At 38.3% G+C, this 24,858-nt stretch overlaps 1 protein-coding gene across 1 annotated transcript in view; it reads right to left on the bottom strand.

Moving 5' to 3' along the window:
• Window positions 1-474: 474 nt before the first annotated feature.
• Window positions 475-24,858, bottom strand: part of LOC111156487 (N(alpha)-acetyltransferase 25, NatB auxiliary subunit) — a 69,440-nt gene continuing 45,056 nt past the window's right edge. Inside the window, exons 16-24 of the mRNA XM_022517419.1 lie at window positions 21,675-21,826; window positions 20,961-21,086; window positions 17,482-17,725; window positions 16,947-17,070; window positions 16,241-16,306; window positions 14,894-14,991; window positions 13,063-13,173; window positions 9,734-9,880; window positions 475-2,832 (exon numbers count right to left, since the gene is read on the bottom strand). Of these exons, the coding sequence (XP_022373127.1) occupies window positions 2,710-2,832; window positions 9,734-9,880; window positions 13,063-13,173; window positions 14,894-14,991; window positions 16,241-16,306; window positions 16,947-17,070; window positions 17,482-17,725; window positions 20,961-21,086; window positions 21,675-21,826 (1,191 nt within the window). The 3' untranslated portion in view covers window positions 475-2,709. The remainder of the gene's footprint in view (window positions 2,833-9,733; window positions 9,881-13,062; window positions 13,174-14,893; window positions 14,992-16,240; window positions 16,307-16,946; window positions 17,071-17,481; window positions 17,726-20,960; window positions 21,087-21,674; window positions 21,827-24,858) is intronic.

Raw genomic sequence — 24,858 nt, forward strand, 5'->3', positions numbered from 1 at the left:
AATGCAATTTTGAACAATTAAAATTATGAAAATATACAAAATTGATGGGCAACACAGCTAGGTATTTGTACATTTTCCATTATGTGAAGAACACTAAAAATTTCTATATGCTTTTATCCACATCAGATAAATGATTTAAACCAAATGTTTGCTTTGGAGAATCTTAACTTAGGATCTCAGTAGTATAAAAAGCAGTAATTTTTCAGTCTGTAAACAGTAGTCGTGTTTTTCTTTCTTTTTTTTTTTTTAAATATCAATTTACCACACAAAAACAAACACAACAACAACAACAAAAAAAAAACCCACACAAACCAAAAACAGCAGCAGCAGCAATGGGTTATTTGGGAATTCTCTTCAAATACCAATGACATACAATTGCTGGAGGGTGCTTTTTACTCATGTAAATATATATATATATATATATATATATATATATATATATACATATATGTGTATATATATATATGTATTATTTTAAACTGTACACAATTTATAGTGCATAACAGTTTCCAAAAGAACAGATCAATAAAAGATATTGGGCATCTCTGCATAATTTCATTCTTTTTACAATTATCCCAAAATGTAAGAGGTTGGATCTAATTGAAATGCTACATTTAGTAGGAAAGTCAGCAAGTAACAAAGGAAGCATAACCTCGTCCTAACATTATTTGTCACTAAAACCAGGAGAGGTCCTGGGTGTCCCTAGGCAAAAGACTAGTTAGGTAGACCACTGGAGTCAAGCACTGTCCCTGAGGACCAAAGCCAGCTCACTGAGCACACATATGCTAGATTGACCATGGTCAGCTGAAGACTTGTTTCATAGAGCATTTCTATGTACAATATTTTTGGATATTCAAAGAAACATCATTTCAAGAACACATGCCATACACACATACCCCCACCCTCATACACACACCAAGTTCCATCTAAATAGGCAATATTCTTATGAAATTATGTTGTCATTAAATTAGATTTGGAATCAATTAGAATTTTCAATTCATCTTGTTCAAGGCAGTTTTTCCTTTTCAGACGGGGTATGATGGCTCTGGATACAAACTTACACTAAAAAATAACTTCTTGGAATTACTTGATGGACTAGGATTTCCAGCAAGTCTTATTTTGAACAGATAATGTAGTAATTTTCTTAAAATTTTCCTTGGAAGTTCAAGCACAGTTACTAATCACCCTATCAAACTGTGAATCTAAGAAAGTCACGATAAAGGGACAAAATGCAATTGTTTTGCATACAGAGATTTTCCAAGCTCTCTCTTGTTTCCTTTTAAAAGAAAAAAGTATCACATTTCACTGGAGAAGTGAGTAGAAAAGGAACTGTAAGGTCTTTAAGACCAATCAACCCTCCATCAGATACTTGAATTTTCTCATCAAAGTCGTATCTTTGCTCTTACAGAATTACTAACTTTAATGGTGTTTGAGTAACAAAAACTAAAAACAGAAGCACAGATTCAAACACAAAAAGGTATCAAAGCAATTGTATAAACTGTTTAACATTTTCAAGAGCAATGTTATCTTTTCTGTCAGATCAACCTCTGAAGCTATAGTCATAGGGAGCTCCAAGCGAACAATGTAAACACCATCCTGGTGTAATTCTCAAGTTTGAAGAAAGCAGACCAAACATCAAACCCAATGGATAACATTTCTTTTGCCAGCGTAAAACTTAAAACCTAAGTTAAGTCCATAATATACATTCCTTCCTTTCTCCCCAAACCCCCCACTTAAAAAACACTAAAGTATTAAATCTTTATTTTCAAGCACACAAACACACACACACACACACGTGTTTGTGTGCTTGAAAAATATATATGTAAAAGCATATACATATATATATATCTCACAAAACCAATGACATTGGTATCAGACTTGCCTGCATAAATTATGTACACGTCTCTTTAAAACAGTGATTCCCATCTTTCCCAAAGATGGATGAAAGACAGCAAGCTAGTCCTTAGCAGGCTCATAAGTGGTCTGCACTGCTTTCCCTTCCATATGGTGTAAGTTAACACAAGCCTATCTGTGATTTAACTCTCAGAGGAGCTAGGATGGGGATTTCTTGGCTATTAGACTATTAAGCCAAACACTGAGTGCCTATGGTCATCTGAGTGGCGCTCTTCAGTGACAGGTGCTTATGCCAAATTTCATCTGAGGCCCTTTGGGTACCTGCTTTGGGTTCTGTGGGAGCCAAGCAGCTGAGGAAGCCTCAAAACTGAACTAATGTGGAAAGAGGGCCTGCTCCCAGTCATGGTCCCCCTACTTCTGCTTTCTGCTTCCTAAGGCTCAAGGACCAGACCAAACACCCACTATGATAATGGTAGGGCCATTCAGCGGCTCTGAGGTCAATGCTTTATGCTTAACTTCTATTGCTGCTTTTATAGGACCCCCACCCACCCACCAGATGTGTCTGGTGATGGGAAGAAAGAAGAAAAGTGGGGTTCTCTTGTGGCTGCCATATGCATATGAACATGTATAAAAAGTGGTCAAACCCAGATAAGGGTCCTGCTTCTGATTTATATACAATAATTTAATCAATTGTATACATTTAATACCTAAAAAATTAATTCACAATCAAAGTCCTTCATGCATTTTATGAGGAAGTTCTGGATTAAAATGATGGTCAACCAGATGGAGCTTTTGCCTGGGAAGATGATATCATTTTCTGGTGTAGAGTCACTGGTGCCTGTGGTTCCCACTTCCTTAAATTTTTAGTTTCTTTGTGGTCTCCAGTCTTTTTTTCAGCAGCTCTCCGATTTCCAGAAGTGAGTGTAGATAACTGCTCTGCACCTTCCCTTGCACAGTCTTTGAAAATTTTCTCTCTTCCTACAAAGAAGATAAGAATTAGCAGTCTTGGTCTGAAAGCATTCCCTCAGATAGATTATAGTTCCTCTCACGGAAATAAAAACTACCATTACCTTTGTTCTCACAGCAAGCTCCATCAGAATACAATGGGTCATTTTCAATTTCATAAAACGCAAAGAAGGCTTAAAGCTCATCACAGATGGGTATTTCTCCATGTGATTTTCACTGACACCCTATTGCTTTAGCGTCATTATTTCAATTCTTTCACCAGTACTCTGTTTTAAGTTATACAAAATCAAAAAACTGAGATTTCTGATTATTAATGTTCATCCAGAAAAAAAGGTAGAGGGGCGCCTGGGTGGCTCAGTCATTAAGCATCTGCTTTCTGCTCAGGTCATGATCCCAGGGTCCTGGGATTGAGCCCCGCATCAGACTCCCTGTTCTGCAGGAAGCCTGCCTCTCTCTCTCCCACTCCCCCTGCTTGTGTTACTGCTCTTGCGCTCTCTCTCTGCCAAATAAATAGATAAAATCTTAAAAAAAAAAAAAAAAAAAAGGTAGAAAATTATTACTAAGAAGTCTGGATATAAAATCACTACTATTTTGTTATGAGCTGTACAAAATAGAAAAATTAAGATTTCTGATTATTTCATCATAAAACAAAAGTAGAAATTATTAATTTGGACATTATCAGAGCCACTTCTTAAAGGCATCAAATTTACCTTTTACCTTTGCTAACTTTTCTGGTTACAATATTGATAAGTGTCTCTCCATACTGACAAAGACCATGGGTTCCAGAGACCAAACAGCTAAAAAATAACAAAGCTTTCCTAGACTTCCTCAAATATGTGCTATATACTTGACTTGTAATACAGACTACAAAAAATAAAGGGATGGAGTGTTCAAACATCGAAAGGAGGCTGGCTGAGAACTGGTCAGGGTTACATGAAGTTGGCAGTATTGCAAAGCCCTGAAGAAACCAGGGAAGCAGACCTTATGGCCAAACAGTATTATCTTGAGACCTTGTCTATCTTGGAAGTACACGTGCATTAGTAGAGAAGGTATGTAAAATACACTTCATTCAGGACTGCAGTAAAAGTAAGTGTATATAAACAACCTACAATATCCAATGGCTATGATCCATTCATATGCCAAATACCATACAGTTGTTTAAAAGAACAGCATTAGCCTGAACAAATCTCATGAATATAAGGTTAAGCGGAAAAGCAAGCTAAGTTTCAGTGTAAAACAGAGTGTATCATTTACTTTCAAAAACAGAGCAGTTATTACAGTACATTTTAAATTAACATAAAAGGTCTTGGCTTGGGGCGCCTGGATGGCTCAGTTGGTTAAGCAACTGCCTTCAGCTCAGGTCATGATCCTGGAGTCCCAGGATCAAATCCTGCATTGGGATCCCTGCTTTGCAGGGAGTCTGCTTCTCCCTCTGACCCCCTCCACCATGCTCTCTCTCTCAGTAAGTAAAATATTAAATAAATAAGTAAAATCTTAAAAAAAAAAAAAAATTCTTGGCACACACCAGTTTCAGTGGATACATCCAGATAAGAGGAAAATGGACTATGACTGGAGGTGGTAGCACTTATGCATAGTATTTCAAGTTTAGAAAGGAAGGAAGGAAAGAAAAAAGAAGTAAACCTAGTGGAAATTGAAGAAAAAAATATTTTCCACCCGAAAGACAAAGCAGCCAGCACTATATGGATCCTACATTTGGTAGTTGGTACTGCTCAGTATATTACAGGTATTACGACTTCAATAAAAAATAGGCAATTAAATACCCCATCCTCCCATACCCCTCCATAACTGTTTTATGTAATCCTCACTATAAAACTATAAAAGAGTTTAATACAGATACAGATAAAGAAACTGAGGCCTAGAAAGGTTAAGTGACTTCCCAGGTCAAAGATGAGGATGAGATACCAGGGTGGGTCAGTCTGTTAAGCATCTGACTCTTGGTTTCAGCTCAAGTCATGATCTCAGAATTGTGAGATGGAGCCCTGTGTTAGACTCTGCGGGGAATCTGCTTGAGATTCTCTCCCTCTGCCCCTCCCCGCAACTCGCACACATGCTTACCCGCTCTCAAATAAATAAATCTTAAAAAAAAAAAAAAAAATAGGGACACCTGGGTGGCTCAGTCAGTTAAGTGTCTGCCTTCAGCTCAGGTCATGATCTAGGGTCCTGGGACTGAGCCCCAAGCCAGGCTTCCTGCTCAGTGGGGAGTTTGCCTCTCCCTCTCTTCCTCCCCTTTGCTCATGCTCTCTCAAATAAATAAAATCTTTTTTATTTATTTGATAGAGCAAGCGAGCACAAGCAGGGGAAGCAGCAGGCAGAGGCAGAGGGAGAAGCAGACTCCCCACTGAGCAGGGAGCCCAATGCAAGGCTCGATCCTAGGACCCTGAGATCATGACCTAAGCTGAAAGCAGATGCTCATCTGACAGAGCCACCCAGGTGCCCAAATAAATAAAACCTTAAAAAAAAAAAAAAATAATGAGGACAGAGTTAAGTCTTGAAAAATCCACAGTACCCCAAGGTTAAAGATAACCTTCAGAACAAATACTCAAAGTGAGAAATCTTATTCCTCACATCAGAAGACACAGATCCTTTAACAACAACCATACAACCCGCAATAGCAGGCTACTATGCCTGTCATCTTTGTACTGGACAGTCCTTCCTACATACCATGTGCTCCAGCTCTGCCAACTGACTTACGATGTCCCCACACAATTCACCTTTCTGCCTCCAGCTTTTGTCTGCCTCTTTCTGCTTTGGATTCCTTTCATCCATTCTGGTCCACCTACTGAAAACTTATTAATCCTTAAATGCCACCTCTCTGGTAAGACTCTTTCTGACTTGCTCAGTTTTTGTGCCTCTATCATATCTCCAAATTAATTTGTATGCATCTCTCTACAGCCGTGTCTTTTTTTTTTTTCAAATTAACATATAGTGTATTATTAGTTTCAGAGGTAGAGTTCAGTGATCATGTCTTATATAACACCCAGTGCTCATTGCATCACGGCCCCTCCGTTAATGTCTACCACCACCTACCCTACTCTCCCACCCACCTCCCCTCCAGCAACCCTTAGTTTGTTTCCTATGATTAAGAGCCTCCTATGGGGACGCCTGGGTGGCTCAGTTAGTTAAGCAGCTGCCTTTGGCTCGGGTCATGATCCCGGCGTCCTGGGATCGAGTCCCACATCGGGCTCCTTGCTCATCAGGGAGCCTGCTTCTCCCTCTGCCTCTGCCTGCCATTCTGTCTGCCTGTGCTTGCTCTCTCTCCCTCTCTCTCTCTGACAAATAAATAAATAAAATCTTTAAAAAAAAAAAAAAGAGCCTCCTATGGTTTGTCTCCCTCTCTAATTTTGTCTTGTTTTATTTTTCCCTCACTTCCCCTATGGTCCTCTGTTTTGTTTCTTAAATTCCACATATGAGTGAGATTATATAATCGCCTTTCTCTGACTGACTTATTTCATTTAGCATTAATACCTCTAGTTCCAACCACATAGTTGCAAATGGCAAGATTTCAATTTTTGATGGCTGAGTAGTATTCCATTATATAGCTATACCACCTCTTTCTTATCCATTCATCTCTTGATGGACATCTGGGCTCTTTCCATAGTTTGGCTATTGTGGACATTACTGATATAAACACTGGGGTGCTGGTGCTCCTTCAGATCACTGTGTTTGTATCCTTTGGATAAATACCCAGTAGTGCAATTGCTGGGGGTTAGGATAGCTTTATTTTCAGCTTTCTGAGCAAATGGCCATACTATTTTCCAGTTACAGGCAGGTCTTTTTTTTTTTTTTTTTTAATAAATTTTTATTTATTTATTTGACATAGAGAGAGACACAACAAGACAGGGAACACAAGCAGTAGAGTGGGAGAGGGAGAAGCAGGCTTCCCACTAAGCAGGGAGCCTGATGCAGGGCTCAATCCCAGGACCCTGGGATCATGACCTGAGCTAAAGGCAGCCGCTTAACCAACTGAGCCACCCAGGCGCCCCTACAGCCAGGTCTTTTGACCACTGTATTTTATGAGCATTTACCCAGAACAGCAAGCTCAATATATTTATATTTATCTAAAAATTAACAACCCAAATACCCAGCAAAGCCCAATGAAGCAAGTGACATGAAGCAATGTGACATTCATTCAAGTTTGTGATCTTTAAGATTTTTTTTTAAGATTTTGTCAGAGGGAGAGAGAGCGAGGGAGCATAAGCAGAAGGAGTGACAGGCAGAGGGAGAAGAACCAGGCTCCCTGTTGAGCGGAAAGCCCAACATGGGCTCAATCCTAGGACCCTGGGATCATGACCTGAGCCAAAGGCAGACGCTTAACTGACAGCCACCTAGGCACCCCTAAGATTTTTTTTTTTAATAGATACTATAATTTTAAGTTTTTATTGTTTTACAGTATTCAGGAAAGGGGAAAAGAGTTTGGACCAGAGAGTAAGTTTGGGTTTATCCTAAAAAGTTGAATTGCTCAAAATCTGCCACTAATTACCATATTTCTCCATATGTGAATAAGTGTTCCAAATGGACGATCAAGTATCCCTTCTTTCAGAATGGTGCGCAAGTAGGAGGTAGAAGGCCAGAATCCTAGCTAGATATACCTATTTCTCAAGGATTCAATTACTAGGCCTTTACTGGCTTCCCAAGTGCCCGGAAGCATAAAGGCTAGTGGCAGATACAAATGTGTTCTAGGAATATAGAAGGGGAAGAGGTGGGAATAGTTCTGGATGATGAGACTGGAACTTATCTGGGGCTGAGAAATGAGAGCTGCTAATTTCTATTTTCTAATTCTCTTAAACATACATTTTGTGTGTAAAGAAAGAGCGAAACACTACAGAAGCATTGAGAAGACTAAGGTACATAAGTACTCACATGTAATAATCTAGACAGTCCAAAAAACCCCACCAATGTATAGTATGCTATCATTCGTGTTTAAAAGTAAAAGGTTGTGAGGAAGGAAAAGAAACATATGCTCGTAGCTGGGTTATTGAACTCAGGAAGATTGTACAAGAAACTATGAACAACAAAGGTTCCTTCTTGGAAATGGAACTAGGAAATGTGTTATGATGGGAGGAAGACATTTCACTATATAGTCTTTATTTATGCCACATTTTTTTACCATATACTTATTTTACTTTTTAAAACAATATACTGTAGGGGCGCCTGGGTGGCTTAGTGGGTTAAAGCCTCTGCCTTCGGCTCAGGTCATGATCTCAGGGTCCTGGGATCGAGCCCCACATCGGGCTCTCTGCTCAGCAGGGAGCCTGCTTCTCTGCCTGCCTCTCTGCCTATTTGTGATCTCTCTGTCAAATAAATAAATTAAAAAAAAAAAAAAAAAAACACAATACATTGTAAAGGTTGAAAAAAGAGTAAATAAATAAAACAAAAATACTAAAGAATTAATCCATCAATTAGTCCTACTTACCACGGAAGTCTACGTTCATTCTAATGTATATATAGGAAAGACAGCTTAACTATTTAAAACCAAACTTCTAGTTTCACCTCTGAACACATCTGCTTTCTTTAACCAGTCTTTGGAAATGTTATTTAAGGCTCTGAGCCTCTTCCCACAGTAAGCCCCTTGTTAATAGCTCTAATGTGTTGAAGCATTACAGAAGAAGGACTTATAATCTTTTAATGCTGGTGTGCCAAGCAATATTCCATTCCCTCTCCTCCCTGGGGAAGATATGGGGCTAGAAATGATGGCTGCTCTCATTAGTGGATGAGCTCCCTCGCTAGCAGAGGCTCAGGTCAGATGAACTACTCAAGGGAGCACTCCCTCACAACTGAAGTTTCATCACTAGACCAACTAGGACTGATGAATGTTAACTCACTTGACACCATTAAATCTTCAATCATTTCAGACTGAAAGTTTACTTAGGTCTTTTTTTTTTAAGATTTTATTTATTTTTTTGACAGAGATCACAAGTAGGCAGAGAGGCAGGCAGGTGCGGCGGGGGGGGAAGCAGGCTCCCTGCTGAGCAGAGAGCCCGATGGGGGGCTCGATCCCAAGACCCTGAGATCATGACCTGAGCCCAAGGCAGAGGCTTTAACCCACTGAGCCACTCAGGCGCCCCTTAGTTCATTTTTTAGAAGAATACATATCTTAAAGGCAAGACTTTATAACGATTTTGCTAATAAATTTTTAAGAAACTAGCCTATAGGGGCGCCTGTGTGGCTCAGTGGGTTAAAGCCTCTGCCTTCAGCTCAGGTCATGATCCCAGGGTCCTGGGATCGAGGCCCACACAGGGCTCTCTGCTCAGCAGGGACCCTGCTTCCTCCTCTCTCTCCGCCTGCCTCTCTGCCTACTTGTGATCTGTCTGTCAAAGAAATAAATAAAATCTAAAAAAAAAAAAAGAAAGAAACTAGCCTATAATAATTACCAAGAGAAGTCTGATTGAGTGGTACCCTTGATTCCATGCTTGGCTCCATTCCCCCTTTTGACTGGCTTACTCTCCAGCCTAATTATTACTGACATAATTATTTATGGTGTCCAGCATCTCTTTTTCAGCTGATAACTGCTCGGGTGGCAAAAAAACCAGCAAACCCAGCAGCAGGTAACTTTTCACTCAAGGAGACTATCCCTGGATCTCAATGGCTGGTTTCCTCTGGTGCTCACAACAGGGACAGTTCTAACTGTACTCCTCATTAACTAGTCATCAGTATTCACAGCAAAGGAACAACCCCAAAAATGTTCAGAAAGCAGGTATGGGGTGGGGAAAAGCGAAGGCAGAGGGGACTCACCACCACCAATGACACAACAAAAAACTGCTACCAGGCACCTTCCAGTCACAAGTTCTACACGGAGCAGACGATGAACTGAAATTAACTTATCCTAGTGATAAAGTGAGGAACTCTTGAGTATCTACAAATAACTTATTGGTGATCACCTACAGTCCCTTACCAGTGAGAGAGAAGTATCTTCTAAAATAAGTTCTTCAAGTTTAAGTGCAATTAGATGTGTTTCAAGCCCTTTAATATGATCCACAACGTTGGAAATTAAAGTCTGAAGCCCAGTAACATAGTCTTGGAAACTGGTAAAGACAGGTGGCTGGAAAAAAGATTTTTAAAAAGATGAAAGATTATCAAACATACTTCCTTTGCTTACATCTCATAAGCTATATTAACATCATGCTACAGTTACTTAATGCTATTAATAGTAACCAGGATGGATACAGTTTTGGATATTAAGACAGTCTCTCAAACCAAGGTAAATTTAATTGGTACCAATAATGCTTAACTCACCAACAATGACAAGCATTTTTTAAAAATGGGGCTTATTCACTCTGGGGAACTGGAGATGGAAAAACCAAGAGAAAATATCTTAGGTGGTCATTACTCAACTTCAGGCTAAGAATCTTCTGGAACACTAAAGAAGATGAGAGGAACCAAAGTTTTTCTTCTCTATATGTCTTTGAGATTTCCTCTAATATTAATAACAGAAATAGAGTTTTCTAAGTTCCAACAGAAAAAATAATGGGTAACAACAGTCACAAAAATTCTGAAAAAAAGTAGTTAAGGGGAATTTGCCCTCATATATATGAGGGTATATTATAAAGCTACATGAAATCCAGACAGTACTGGTATATAAGTGAACTGATAAAAAGTGAAAGAAAACAAGTCCCAAGATAAACCAAAGAGTATAAGGGAATTTAAATGGTAGCATCTCAAAACAATGGTTTCCAGTGGATGAATGGTACTGAGATAACTTGCGAGACATCTGAAATTATAAAACAGGAGCACCTGACTGGCTCAGTCAGTAGAGCATGCAACTCTTGACCTTGGGGCTTGTGGTCTTGAGTTGGGTGTAGGGATGCCCACCTTGGGTGTAGGGATGACTTAAAAATAATTTTTAAAAAACATTTATTTATTTGAGAGAAAGAGAGAGAGAGCACAAGCACATCAGCAGGGATAAGGGCAGAGGGAGAAAATCTCGAGCCGACTCTCTAAAGAGCACAAAGCACAATAACCCGTGATATCATGACTTGAGCTGAAACCAAGAGTTGAATACTTAACCAAGTGACCCAACCAGGGAGCGAAATCTTTTTAAAAAATAAACAAAATAAAAAGTAAGTACCAAAATAAATTCCAGAGTAAATACCTAAGTTTAAAAAATCCACCAAAGCACCAGAAGAAAATTTAGTTAATGGCTTGTGTAATAAATTGAAAAGGACTTTCTAAACATTACACCAAACTAAGAACCATTAAAAAAATTTTTTCTTAATTACTATGTTGACCAAAAAAATTACTCAAGTTAAAAGATAAATGAAAAACTGGAAAAAATTGCATCATTAGGGATATAGAATTAATAACATTATTAAATTAAGAACCCAACAGCTTAAAATATATCATTAGGAAAAATATTACTACCACAACAGGAAACTTGGGCAAAGATATGAACAGAAGGGGCGCCTGGGTGCCTCAGTGAGTTAAATCCTCTGCCTTCAGCTCAGGTCATGATCTCAGGGTCCTGGGATTGAGCCCTGCATTGGGCTCTCTGCTCAGCAAGGAGCCTGCTTCCTCCTCTCTCTCTACCTGCTTCTCTGCCTACTTGTGATCTCTCTCTCTGTCAAATAAATAAATAAAAATCTTGAAAAAGAAAAAAAAGATGTGAACAGAAAATATATCAAAGAAATCGCAGCAACATGTGACACAATTTAAAAATCAGACAAATGCAAGAAACCTGTCCAATCAGTTAGTAAAGCAAGTTTATGCACTTTATCTCATTCTCTCTCCCTTGAATAAATAAAATCTTAAAAAAAAAAAAAAAAGTAATGAGATACATCCATGTATCTCCAGAAGAGGTGTCTAAGGTACCCTGTTAAATGAAAACACAAACAGACAAGTTTCTGATACAGAGTATAATTCTGGTTTGTTTGCAGTGGTGATCACTGGCTGGTGGGACTATGAGCGATCTTCACTTGATTCACATCTTTAGGTTACTTTGATGATCAAGAAAACAGGAAAGCTGTTCTCAGTTTTAGAAATTAAAAAAGCAGTAACTACAATCCACCACCACCACCCCAGCCCCAAAATCCAAATGCCAATAAGCTCTTCGAAATGTTCTAGGTACATGGGCTTTCATTAGAAGAGATTAACAGAGAAAATTTTACCTACACTTTCAAATTTTACACTCATGATCTGTTAAATTATCTTGAAAGAAGAGGAGAGAAGGTTCCTTCACTTAGCCCCTCATCCAAATATAACTACCCTTTGTTTCTGAACGAATGAAACATCCAGCAAAGCAGTGTCAAATCTAAAGAATTCCTGAATTGTTACTGAATTATGCAGGAAGTCAATATTACCACTAAAACCATTAACATTTTCAAATGACAATGGTCACTATATGTTGCTACAGTGAAGAACACTCTCCCATTTATAATGATAGGACAAATTCAAACATTAAAAAAACAGCACGTCCTGTGCAGAATGAACCCTAAATAACTTTCCTCATGAAAAGTACACAAATTATGTTTATGTTTTACACATTCGAAAATTAAATCAATAGATGGGCGGACACTCCAAAATTGAAGACAAAGAAAAATAAATGAATCTTATTTATGCCATTCTAATAATATAATTTATTTTTAATTCCAGTGTTTTTACAGAGTACTTAACTCTCTGTATCCACTGGTACATATTCTAAGGACAAAGAACAACCGCAAAAAAATTTGAACTTTATTTAGTGGCTTACTGAAACTACTAATGCAAATGATATAATAAGGTAATTCCAAAACTGTTTAGTATTTCTTGTAAAACAAGTGAAATAAATACATTGATGCTATAGGGAACCAGTGTTCAAACTCTGGGGGTGGCATGGGGGGAAACTATAAACTGGAATGAGAGAAGGAAAAGAAGAGAGAACACGGTAGTGTTGGACTAAAACTGGAGGTATCAGTAAGAATTAATTATTCTGTGTGTTTACATGTGTAAATACATTTCCTCTTTCCACTAACATAAACTTGAAACCTCATCAACAATCAGTACACCTAACATCTACATCTTGGTTTTGAAATGCCACTCCCCATAAAAGAACCAGGCAGGGCTCCTTGAAAAAATGTCTCAGTTCAGTTCAATGGGAACAAAGTGGATGGAGCATTTTTGCTTTTCTATAGGTGTGTAATTTAAAAACAAAAACAAGCTGGGGAGGATTCTAAGGTCTCTTACAATATGCAGTAAAACAGTGAAAAGAAACAGCAGCATGCAGCCAAGTTATATTTTCTCTGTTATTACCATGATGATGCTGGTTTCTTTTTTCTTCTTTTTCTTTTTCTGTAAATTTAATTTGTATGGTCGCAGGACACTCTCACAGTAACTGGACACCCAAAGGATAATAGAAATAGTCTAAAAGAGGAAAAATTGCAAATTCATCAATAAGGATTATATTCAAGACATCTATCAGGAACAGTTAAGGGTTATGGATTGAACAATCCTTGCTGACAGTTCACGCAAATCCTTTCAAATTCTCCTCTAGCTCTCCACTACAGATTAGAGAGATTAGATTACTTTCTACAATTACCACACAGATCCAGAAGACCTTCATCTGAATACTGCTCAAAATACTAGAAATACTACGATTGCTTCAATCTTTATCCTCCCTTCTAGCTCTCCTAGCCCTAAAGCCATCCTACATTTGGTCCAGTTTCCTTTCACTCCCTTGCAGGAAGTAATCCTTTCACTCAAAGAGAGGTCCAAATTCCTATGCCTGGAATCCAAAGGTTCTTTACAATATGCCTCTCCCCACCCACCTCCCAGCCCAGTAAGATAGTACCTCCCCTACAAATCTTAAACAGAGGGGGGCACGGGATCAAGCACCAAATCAGGCTCTGCGCTCAGCACAGAGTCTGCTTTTCCCTTTCCCTCTGCACCTCCCGTGCACTCTCAAATAAACAAATAAAATCTTTAGACAAAAAAAAAGGTTCTTTTTCTCCTTCTGCCCCACCCCCAAAGCACTCATGCTCTCTTTAAAAAAGAAAAAAAAAAGAAAAAAGAAAGAAAGAAAAACAAAAAATGCAAAAAACAGAGAATTCTCCTTGGTCAGCACGTTTCCCTCCTTTTTTTTTTTTTTTTTTTTAAGATTTTATTTATTTATTTGACAGACAGAGATCACAAGTAGGCAGAGAGGCAGGCAGAGAGAGAGGAAGAAGCAGGCTCCCCGCGGAGCAGAGAGCCCGATGCGGGACTCGATCCCAGGACCCTGAGATCATGACCTGAGCCGAAGGCAGCGGCTTAACCCACTGAGCCACCCAGGCGCCCCGTTTCCCTCCTTTAAGTAAGGTGTTTATACCATGCTTCTTCTCTGTTACAGAGTGCATGGACATACCCATGCAATTATTACTGATTTGCTCAGTCTTAGACACTTATACTGTGCCAATCACCAGAACAGACTAGGAGGAAGAGAAAAGTAAACAAACGTGATGAAAATAAGATAACGGATTATGAGTGTTTGCAATCCTCCTTTTCCCTCTGGTTAAAAAAGAGAAAGTTTTGCTAAATCTGTGCCCAGATTCTCCTTTATAATGCAGAATCTTAGTTAATTAATGACTAGCAACAACAAATTTAAAAAACTGGTGGTTGGGGTGGCTGGGTGATGGACACTGGGGAGGGTATGTGTTGTGGTAAGCGCTGTGTATTATGTAAGACTGATGAATCACAGAACTGTACTCCTGAAACAAGTAATATATGTTAATAAAAATTGAAAAATCATTCATGGTGAAATAATAATAATAATAAATAAAAAGCTGGTGGAATTAACTTAAAATACATAGAAGTGGAGTCAAAAAGGAAAGTGAACAGAGAACAGACAGATTTGGAGTGAATCTGAGGAATTTTTAGAGATTGGTAAAGCAAACTGCAAGTTTTAGTCATTATGAACAAAACCTTCTTGGTATGCTTGGAAGGAGCTCATTCAAAAATGACTTAAATTGCTTTTCACTTAACAAAAGGTGGGGGTGGAGGATTAAATTACAGGTGTAAGGTGCCTATTACCTGTTTATTTTTTAAAAATTAATCCTTCACTCAATAAAGGAAAACTGAGTTTCTCAGGAAAAGAACAAAGACATACCTCAACAAAGAAGACTAGGTTCTCTAAAAGAGCAGGTCGTGTTTTCAAATTACCATCTTTAACTTCTAAGAGGTCACCTTTACATCTACTGAAGACATCTGAAAACAGGAAAGTATTTTATTGTTTTGTTCAGTTTTTGTTTCAATGATATTTTTAGGAATACGATGCACAATAAGCAAATATAAAAAGATTAATCCAGAAAGTTTTTCCCCCCACAGTGAACCAAACAACAAAGGTATCTATTTTCACCTTTTTTTTAAAAAAATGACTTTATTTTTAAGTAGTTTCTATCCCCAAGGCAGGGCTCAAAATTATGACCCCAAGATCAAGAGTTGCAGGCTCTACCAACTGAGCCAGCCATGAGCCCCTATTTTCAGCTCTTTAAAAAGCCATGTAACTATTGCTCTGTTGCCTTCAAAATATAAAAGGTGACCTTATAAATTATATATTCTAGAGTTTAAAAACCAGCTAGCCTTTCCACAAATAGGCCACTGCCACAATAAAATTAAGACTCCAAATGAATGATTTAAAAGAATGTGGGCCATTATGGACTAAAAGACTAAGGTGCATGATAGAAATTCACCTTCATAATAAATACCATGTTTTATTTGCACAATCTTTGTCTTTTAATTATCATTATTCAGTTGGGCAATAAATTAAAAGACCATTTAGGCTCTTTAAAAGAAAGACCCTTATAGATTTGAAATGCATTTATGTACTTTTATACCGAACAATTCCATTTCCAGGAATTTAACCCCAAGGAAATGTTCAAATGAGTACCCACTTATGTCCCAAAATGTTCATTTCAGCATTATTATAAATAGTCATAAATAACTCAAGTACATAACATATTATGTACTCCATGAGGCATACATAAATAAACAGTACATTGCTCTAATAATGTGGATTATTATAAGTAACTGACATGATAAATGTTCAAGACAACAAAACATTAAAATAAAAAGTATGTATTATAACCTTCTCATGTGTTTAAAAAAATAAATCACTACTATGTATTTCCACATACACATATAAGACTGTTTAGGGGGCATCTAGGAGTACAGACCCCAAATGTGTTACTTATCTTATAAGTAAAAGTATTTATTTCCCTCTGGGGAAATAGGGCTGGGAATGAAAGAAAGACCACACCTACTTGTTAACTGTTTTACAGTAGGCTGTCTACTACTTTTGTAATCAACACTTCTTAAAGTTAAAAACAAGTCTTTCAAAATACCAAAAGTATGCATTATTATTTTCAAGTTGTTGTTTGCAACTCTTGCAATTTCTGCTAAAAAATGAATTCCTGTCAGACAATAAAATATGGGACTCCACAGTCAGAATGCTTACCTTTTAGTTGTTCTAGTAAAGACTTAAGACTATTCTCTACTCTCTCCTGGATCTCCACTGTATCCTCTAAAATTGAAAAACAAAAACAAAAACAAAAAAACAATTAATTTTTTTAGGGAGAAAAAGAATTAAGATCAACACCTGCAAGCAAATCATGAACAAGGACATTTTCTTTACTCTTAAGACGCAAAGGCATCAAATTCCATTACTGAGAGACAAAGAAAAAGATAAAAGAAAGGAAAAGACAAAGAGAGGCATTAACTACCTTTCTCTCAAAAGTAATACCTAAAATTCTCTAAGAAGACTTAAAATCCATGTGCTTCAAATACTCTCAACGACAGAAACCACAAACCTTATGATTGGGGGATGATGGGGATTAATGGAATATGTGTGATTCTCACAAAGTTAGGAAAAAACTCGTTTCCACAAAGTTTAGTAAAGAATTCAATCTGAAATCCAGTAATACTTCAACAAATTAAGGATTTTTTTCAACTTTTGGACATAACAAGTGATTTTAAATAGAGAAGACTTAAATTTCTAAAACATTACTTCGTAATCTATGAATGTACCTTCTTTGATATTAAACTAGACACTTCCAGAACAGCTTCCATCTCCTCCCAATCTGTCCAAATATGTGAACTGTTACATTTACTAAGTTTTCAAAGACAAAGGCCTAGTAAATACACTCATGCAAATGTACACTTACCTAAACCACTGGTGTCCAGCTCATAAATATCACTAACAAGATAAAAAGAACTGGTCTGACACTGAGAACAGCCAGAACTAAAGAATCCAGCCATTCTGGTAGGTACAGGACCAAGGAAAGGATACTGGAAAAAAGGGGGAAAAAGTAATGTCCTTTAAATCCATCTAAATTTATATAGAACAAGAAAACAGCAGACTATAACTACTGGTTAAAAGTCTCTTTCAGCAATTAAGTTGCAATTCACTAACTAAACTAACAACTGAATCATTATGGTGAAAATAGAAACCTTGTATTAGTTTGTTGACTACTAAAAATATACCATTACAAATAAAGCTACTTTGCTTTTCCTCGCTCTCCAATTTGGATAGTGAGGGAGCCTCTGTAATTCCCAAGTCTACAAAGTCAGGTTTTTTTTCCTACAGGTGCCATAAACTAGGACAAAATACTGTTCTTTACTATTCACCCACCAAATTCCTAGTTTTAAAGACAGTCATGGGTTCCTGCAGCTTTGATGGTGAACACATATTGATGATACCTGAACTTCCTTCTCAATGAATCGCTTTCCCATCTCCAGGGCCACCTCCAGCTGTTGAAGGAGTAAACGAAGAATATCAATCCGGGAGGACACGCCATTCTCAGTGGTCTTTTCTGAGTTCCTTGGCTCCATGGGGTGGTTCAGACTTGGAAGTCCACTAATCAGCCTCAATGTTAAGGAACGGATTCTTAACCACATGGTCTCTTCCTCCAAGGAAAGTTTCTTATGTTCTTCAGAAACATCCCTTAAAAAGAAATATCCCCAAACGATCCATTTTATTCAATGTGTTGCCTTTACATCTTTCAAGCTTTACTTCGATCAGTCAAGATGCCATTGAATGATCCCGGCACTCATCTCCTAGCCGAATGATCTCGCATAAACCTAATCACCCAAGTCCCAATTCAGGATTAATAAAATGGGGAATGATAACCTACCTAACACGTCAATTTGCCGCTTCAGTGAGATTTCTGATAACAACAAAATACGTTATCATGTATTTTGCTGAAAATGTTGTTGAAAATTTTTATATCATGCATTTTCAACAAAATACACAATATAAAAATTTTAAATGACAGAAAACTGAAAAATAGAAAAATGTACCCTAATAACCAAATACCTGCAATATTAACAAGCTTGGTATCAATTCTTTCACTCTTACAATACAGATGAACAAAACTGCAACTAAAGATATTTATATAATTTGACATATTTTAAACAAATAAAATGGGTTCATGATATTTATACTTTTTTGACAGTCTATAGAAAAGAGTTACCATAGCAAGCCTGGGGCTATTATCTTTAGAAGGGCCAGCTTGCAAGGCTGACCATTAGCTAATGTCTAGGAACTTGGCACTCCAACCATTCCCTAAATGATAAGAGTGACTCACTATACCTAGGCTGTTTGTACAAACCATATGGTCTATTGTGAACACCTGCTTTCCTTCTGGGAGTCTGGAATGTTGACACATGATAGACAGAGGGTACCTACATAACCAGCTGGTAAAAACCTGGGGCACTAGGGGCACCTGGGTGGCTCAGTTGAGTTAAGCCTCTGCCTTCAGCTCAGGTCATGATCTCAGGGTCTTGGGATGGAGCCCCGCATCAGGCTCTCTGCTGAGCAGGGAGCCTGCTTCCCGCCCCACCCCCCACCTGCCTGCCTCTCTGCCTACTTGTGATATCTGTCTGTTAAATAAATAAATAAAAATCTTAAAAAAAAAAAAAAAAAAAAAACCTGGGGCACCAAATCTCAAATGGGCTTCCCTGGGCAGAAATGCTGCACACACATCACTACATTTTTTGCTGCTAAGAAACACAGAAGGGAGAGAGCACTGGAAGTCTGTGCATGGAGTTGTCCAGATTCTGTATCTTTTTCCCTTGCTGATCCTGTCATTTCTCCTTCTGTTATAATAAACCTTAGCTGTGAAGACAACTACAGGTTAAATCTTACGATTCCTAGCAAAACACTGAATACAATCTTGGCAATCCCCAAATCACAGTGCACTTGACATCTGAACAACATTGATTTGAACTGCATGGGTCCACTTACACAGATTTTTTTTTTTTTTTTTTTTTTTGGGTAAATGCAGTACAGTATTGTAAATGTATTTTTTCCTCCTTATAATTTTTTTTTTTTAGATTTTATTTATTTATCAGACAGAGATCACAAGTAGGCAGAGAGGCAGGCAGAGAGAGAGGAGGAAGCAGGCTCCCTGCGGAGCAGAAAGCCTTATGTGGGTCTCAATCCCTAGGCCTCCGGGATCATGACCTGAGCTGAAGGCAGAGGCTTTAACCCACTGAGCCACCCAGGCTTTAAGGCAGAGGCTTTAACCCACTGAGCCACCCAGGCGGCCACCCTTATAATTTTCTTAATAACATTTTCTTCCTCTAGCTTACTTTATTATAAGAATACAGGATATAATATACATGACATACAAAATATGTGCTGGTCAACTGTTCATGTCATAGGCAAGGCTTCCAGTCGATAATACACTATCAGCAGTTAAGTTTCTGGGGAGTTAAAAGTTACACCTGGATTTCTGATTGTACAAGGGGGTCAGCACCCCAACACCACACTGTTCAAGGATCAAACGTCTATTCAGAACTACCTCATATACTTATCTCTGCACGTTTGTGCTCCTACTGCCTTTGGTTGTACTTCCTAGAAGTGATCTGCTGAATTAAGTGGGACATGGAATTTTCAATCTTTTTTTTTCCTAAAGATTTTATTTATTTATTTGAGAGAGAGAGATCACAAGTAGGCAGAGAGGCAGGTTGAGAGAGGGGGTAAGCAGACTCCCCACTGAGCAGAGAGCCTGATGCAGCACTTGATCCCAGGACTCTGAGATCATGACCTGAGCTGAAAGCAGAGGCTTAACCCACTGAGCCAGCCAGGCACCCCTGGAATTTTCAATCTTAATACAGATTACCAAAATTCTCTATAGGAAGATTATAAAAAGTTATATCTTCATGTCAATGCACAACCACCTTTACCCCCACAACCTTGCTGACCACAAGTATTAATCTTTTTTATCTTTGTCCAACAGTTAAAAAAAAAATCTTTATCACTATAAGGTGCATCTCTTTGAATTTCTTAAGTCCAATTTGTTTTTTAGTTATCTTCTTCTTACTGGTTTATTAAAAGTTCTCCCTTTGGGGCACCTGGATGGCTCAGTGGGTTAAAGCCTCTGCCTTCAGCTCAGGTCATGATCTCAGGGTCCTGGGATCGAGCCCCACATGGGGGTCTCTGCTCGGTGGGGAGCCTGCTTCCCCCTCTCTCTCTGCCTGCTTCTCTGCCTACTTATGATCTCTGTCAAATAAATAAAATCTTTTAAAAAAAAAAGTTCTTCATGTGAAAGGTATTAATGTATACGAAGAAAATTACCAATCTACCACATACCTTTAGAACTTAACAAATTTACTTCTATATAGAAGGCTAATATTTACAGAGACCAAATCCTTTGTATTTCCAGGTTTGATGTAATGCTAAGAAAGGCTTTCCCTAACCATTTAAAAATATTTTCTAGGGGCACCTGGATGACATGGTCAATTAAATGTCTGACTCTTGATTTCAGCTCAGGTCATGATCTTGAAATTGAGCCCCACATCAGGCTCTGCACTGGGTGTGAAGCCTGCTCAGGATTCACTCCCTCCCTCTCCCTCTGCTCCCCCCGCCCCCATTCTCTCAAACAAAACAAAACAAAACAAAAAATCTTTTTTTAATTTTCTTGTAGAACTCCTAAGGAGTTCTTTAATCCATCTGGAATCTCTTTTCATGTATGCTATGAAGGAAAATCTAATTTTTAGATTAGCCAGCAATCCAACATAGGAGTGAGATTCATTTTCTTCATTTGGCTTACCTATGCCTTCTATTCCTACAACAACCATGTTATTTTATTTGTATAAAAAAGAGATTTTTTTTTTAACTCTTAGATTCATCCCAATTCTTCAAAAATAAATACTTGGGGTTTAATTCCAGTTACCTGTCTTTTGGATCCCAGCTGAAGAAAACATTTAAGTCTCTGTTGTCTCTCAAGGCTTCCCATGGAATGTCATCTTCTTCTGGCTGAAGATTCATTGATTTTATACTTTCTGCTAAACTGGTTGATCTGTGATAGAAAATTTATGTATTATTTCAATAGTAAAACAGCCATGAAAACATATTAGCCACAACTTTGTCTTACTAGAAAGAAAGGAAAAGAAAGAGGAAGAAGGATTTATTATTAAGAAGTAAAGGTTTAAAAATTTAAAAAAAAAAAAAAAATGAAGAAGAAGAAGTAAAGGTTCACAGAAGATGACACAGAACCAAGCCCATATCACGCTGGCCTGCTACACAGCAAGAGAAAGCATCTGGAAGCTCAACTAAAATAAAGTGGGTCAACATTAATTCCTGAAACCCCATGTTTAAGTGGGGAAGGGAAAGCCTTTAAACAACACATGGACTGGGGTGATGACCACAGCCTGTCTGGTTTGTGCACGAGACATGCGATGGTGCTGGCTATGCGCTCATTCTCCATGAAATGCACTGGGTCATTTCCCCTTTCTTCTCTGCTCCCACCAACTTCCATTCTCTCTCTCTCTCTCTTTCCCCATTTGTCCTTAGCCTAGACCTACTATTATTACCCAGGAGCCCATTAACGGCTCTCAGGATCTGACCTAATCCCTGAGTTTCTTTTTAGCTCTTGTGCAATACTTACATATTTGCTTCAAGTAGAAGGTCTAACAACATCCGTTCAGTACGGACTTGTGCAAAATGAAGAGAATTATTCAGCCTGTTCCTAAAAGCGATAAACTCTGGGATCTTCTCAAATGCACCATATTTGTAAGCTTGAATAATATATTCTGAGGTCTGGGAAGGAAAGACATCACCTCCGTATAAATATTTCACAGATCAGGCAAAGAAAACAAAACTTGCCAGGCAAAACAAAACCAAACTATACTCAAACTAAAATTAAGATGTGAACTCTAATCTTTAAAGGTCACAAGTAAAATATCAGCTTTATAAAACATTATTTTTCTTCTTTCCTATACCAGTTATATGTGTTCTTCACTACTACTACTACCACTACTACCACTACTACTACTACCACCACCACCACCACCCAGCTGCTGCTATCCACAGAGACTTTCTCTTAGCAGTTATGTCTTTTAATTTGGTAGGACTGGAGGTTTCGTGATACCATGTCAGTCAAAAATTTCGTTTAGTGCCATTATGGAAGGGATGTTACTCCATGTTTTTCTGCATCTAAGACAAACTGCATTTTATACAAAGGTTCCAAAAACACCAGAATAATATAACCACCCCACTACCAACCCAAATAAAAAATCACCCTCTTCCAGAAAAAAGACAGGCTGCTCCTTGGTTTTGTTTACTTCTGAGTACTATATATCACAAACATAGAGCATATGTGCATTATATCAAGACAGAAGACAACAAACCAAAGACCCATAAGAATTCATCAGAATCCACTCTGAGGACAGAAAGACTACAAGAACCAGTTTTCTTGTCCATCCAAACTACGTAAGACCTATGCTGGAAAATTCCATGAACAAGTAAATGAAGGGAACACTCACCATATGCACTTTAATTTTAGAGTAATACATATGTACAGATGTAATGTTGTGAACAAAGACAAGAGAAAGAATTCTCAACAGAAATTCTGGCACAATAGAAGAAAATCTCAGGGAAGAACATTTCAGGGGTGTGGGCCTATACCATCAGGATCAGAAGTCAGAAGGGTACCCTTTTGGGCCAAGGAACGTTAAGCTCAAAGCGGATGTCTGCCCCAAAGATCCTTTCCAGAAAAGCCAGTCTTTTTACACCTTAGTCAGCTCTGCCCCCATCTCCATTATGACTAAATAATTTGCCCAGTAGGAAAATATGCCGATAGTCAACAACATACCCTCTGATACACAGCCTCGCAGGGTTCATTTCAGGCCGCGGGATTGCGCCACGGGCGCTAATTCAACTGCATTCGATGCGGCTTTTAAACCCCATGGGACACCTCGGCGAGCTGTTTGCCTGCAGTATCTGGAGAAATTAAAGACGGACGGACACAAGAAAATTAAAAAGATTACTTGTGATCCTGCAGGTGTAAAGAAGGACTATCCGAAAAAGCTCAAGTGTACCTTCTAGCCTGATTAAAGGACAGTGATACGCCCCATCAAGAAGAGGCCAGGATACGCTAAACACACAGGCCTATCCGATGGCCTCTTGGCTTGGAAAAAGCAAGGTTTACTATCAGCTCTTGCGGCAGGAACTTACAGCTTGAAAAAACCAGCTGCTTAGGAACATAATGATCCAGCAATTAATCAGGATGAAAACAGGACTTCTGGGGATTTCAATCACATTTACCAATTACAGCTCCAAAACACGCTGATTAAAGAAAAGAACCCAGCTTTACAAAGTAGACAGACAGTCTTAATTTCTGAGTGGTCCATGGAATATCACTTTTGAAAAAGAGGCAATGGCTTTTAAAAAAGAAAAATAAGGGGCAACAGACAGGGAATGCAGTCCTTTAACAAACTGAGAAGGTAACTGCAGCTCTCTGGTTTCTGTTTTTAAGATCGTCCTCCTTTAATGCTGCAGCAAAGCATCACTGCAGAGCTAGAAAAGGGCCTGTGCATCCACAATTTGAAGAGACAACCCCTACTGGAACTGCAGGCAAAACTGGAAGCCACAGGCACTTTAAAACTTTTGAATATCAGAGAATGTTGTCCGTACCTATTTCTACTCATTTATGCACCATGAGGCTAGTTATATCCCATATGGATTCCTGAAATGAACCCTGGTCACTGTAAGAATTAACAAAACAGATGGACATCAACCCTGAATGATCATCTTCATGAATACCCAAAACAGACTTTTAACGGGAAATTATTTTTGAAGTACAAACACAGAAGTAACTTTTAGAGATAAGAACATCTGTCTCTAAGTCTCACATTGTAAAAATCTATTCCAAAGTAAGATGACAATGATGACCTTTCCAAAAAGAAAATCCCCGTGTAGACCTTCCAAATATAAATTTCAATCCCATAGCACGGAGCCTTACAAAGCAGAATGCTGGATTTTCCAGTTAAGGAGCTAAAGTGTTCTTTCGAAGATCAAGTTGGGAATGGAAATACATCAGTCAATCAAGAAAGAACCATCTGGGGATCTCAAAAACTACCAAGAATAAAAGATGTAGAACACAGGGCTTTAGCCTTCCAAAGATCTAATACTATCAGAAGGGTTAACCCATACGAGACAACACTAAACTCGTGCTCTTTCTTATCCTCAAATTCCTATAGGAAACAGTCAATGCCACAGTGCCCAGTTCCCTATTTTCGGACTCACGCTAGGCATGAAGGTTTAAGGTGCATTTTCCTTGCTCTACTGGTTTTTGCTTTTGCCTCTAGGACCCCCCAAAGATTATCTACTTTAGTAAGTTTAAATAAGCTCTCTCTTGTAGTAATAAAAATAAATTTCAAGCAGAGAGTCCTATTCCCAGATCAATAAAATGATCAGGTCCAGCATCACATACATTCAGATTAATTAGTCACTTCTGCCCACATAACCATCAGCAAAACTTCAGAGACAAAAAAAGGCACTGAGAACAACATACCCTCTCAAATCATTCCTGAAGATCTCCTTTCTCTATAACAGTAACTTGAGTTGTTTTGTTTGGGGGTAGGTGTGTTGTTTTTTTTTTTTCAAAACAACTCTTTAGACACAGTAACTGGTGGGGGGAAGGGAGGAAGCAAAGCTTAATTTTCAATAGCATATGAAATGTGCCTTACTGACCAAATCGGGAACAATATGGTGCTTCTAGAATGCTGGATGATTAAAAACTGGAATAAAACCAGCCACCAGGCATGGATTAATCCATTATTTACCCCAAC

The sequence above is a fragment of the Enhydra lutris genome, unplaced genomic scaffold (genome assembly GCF_002288905.1).
Source record: "Enhydra lutris kenyoni isolate GAN:26980312 unplaced genomic scaffold, ASM228890v2 scaffoldscaffold46, whole genome shotgun sequence".
NCBI lineage: Eukaryota > Metazoa > Chordata > Mammalia > Carnivora > Mustelidae > Enhydra > Enhydra lutris.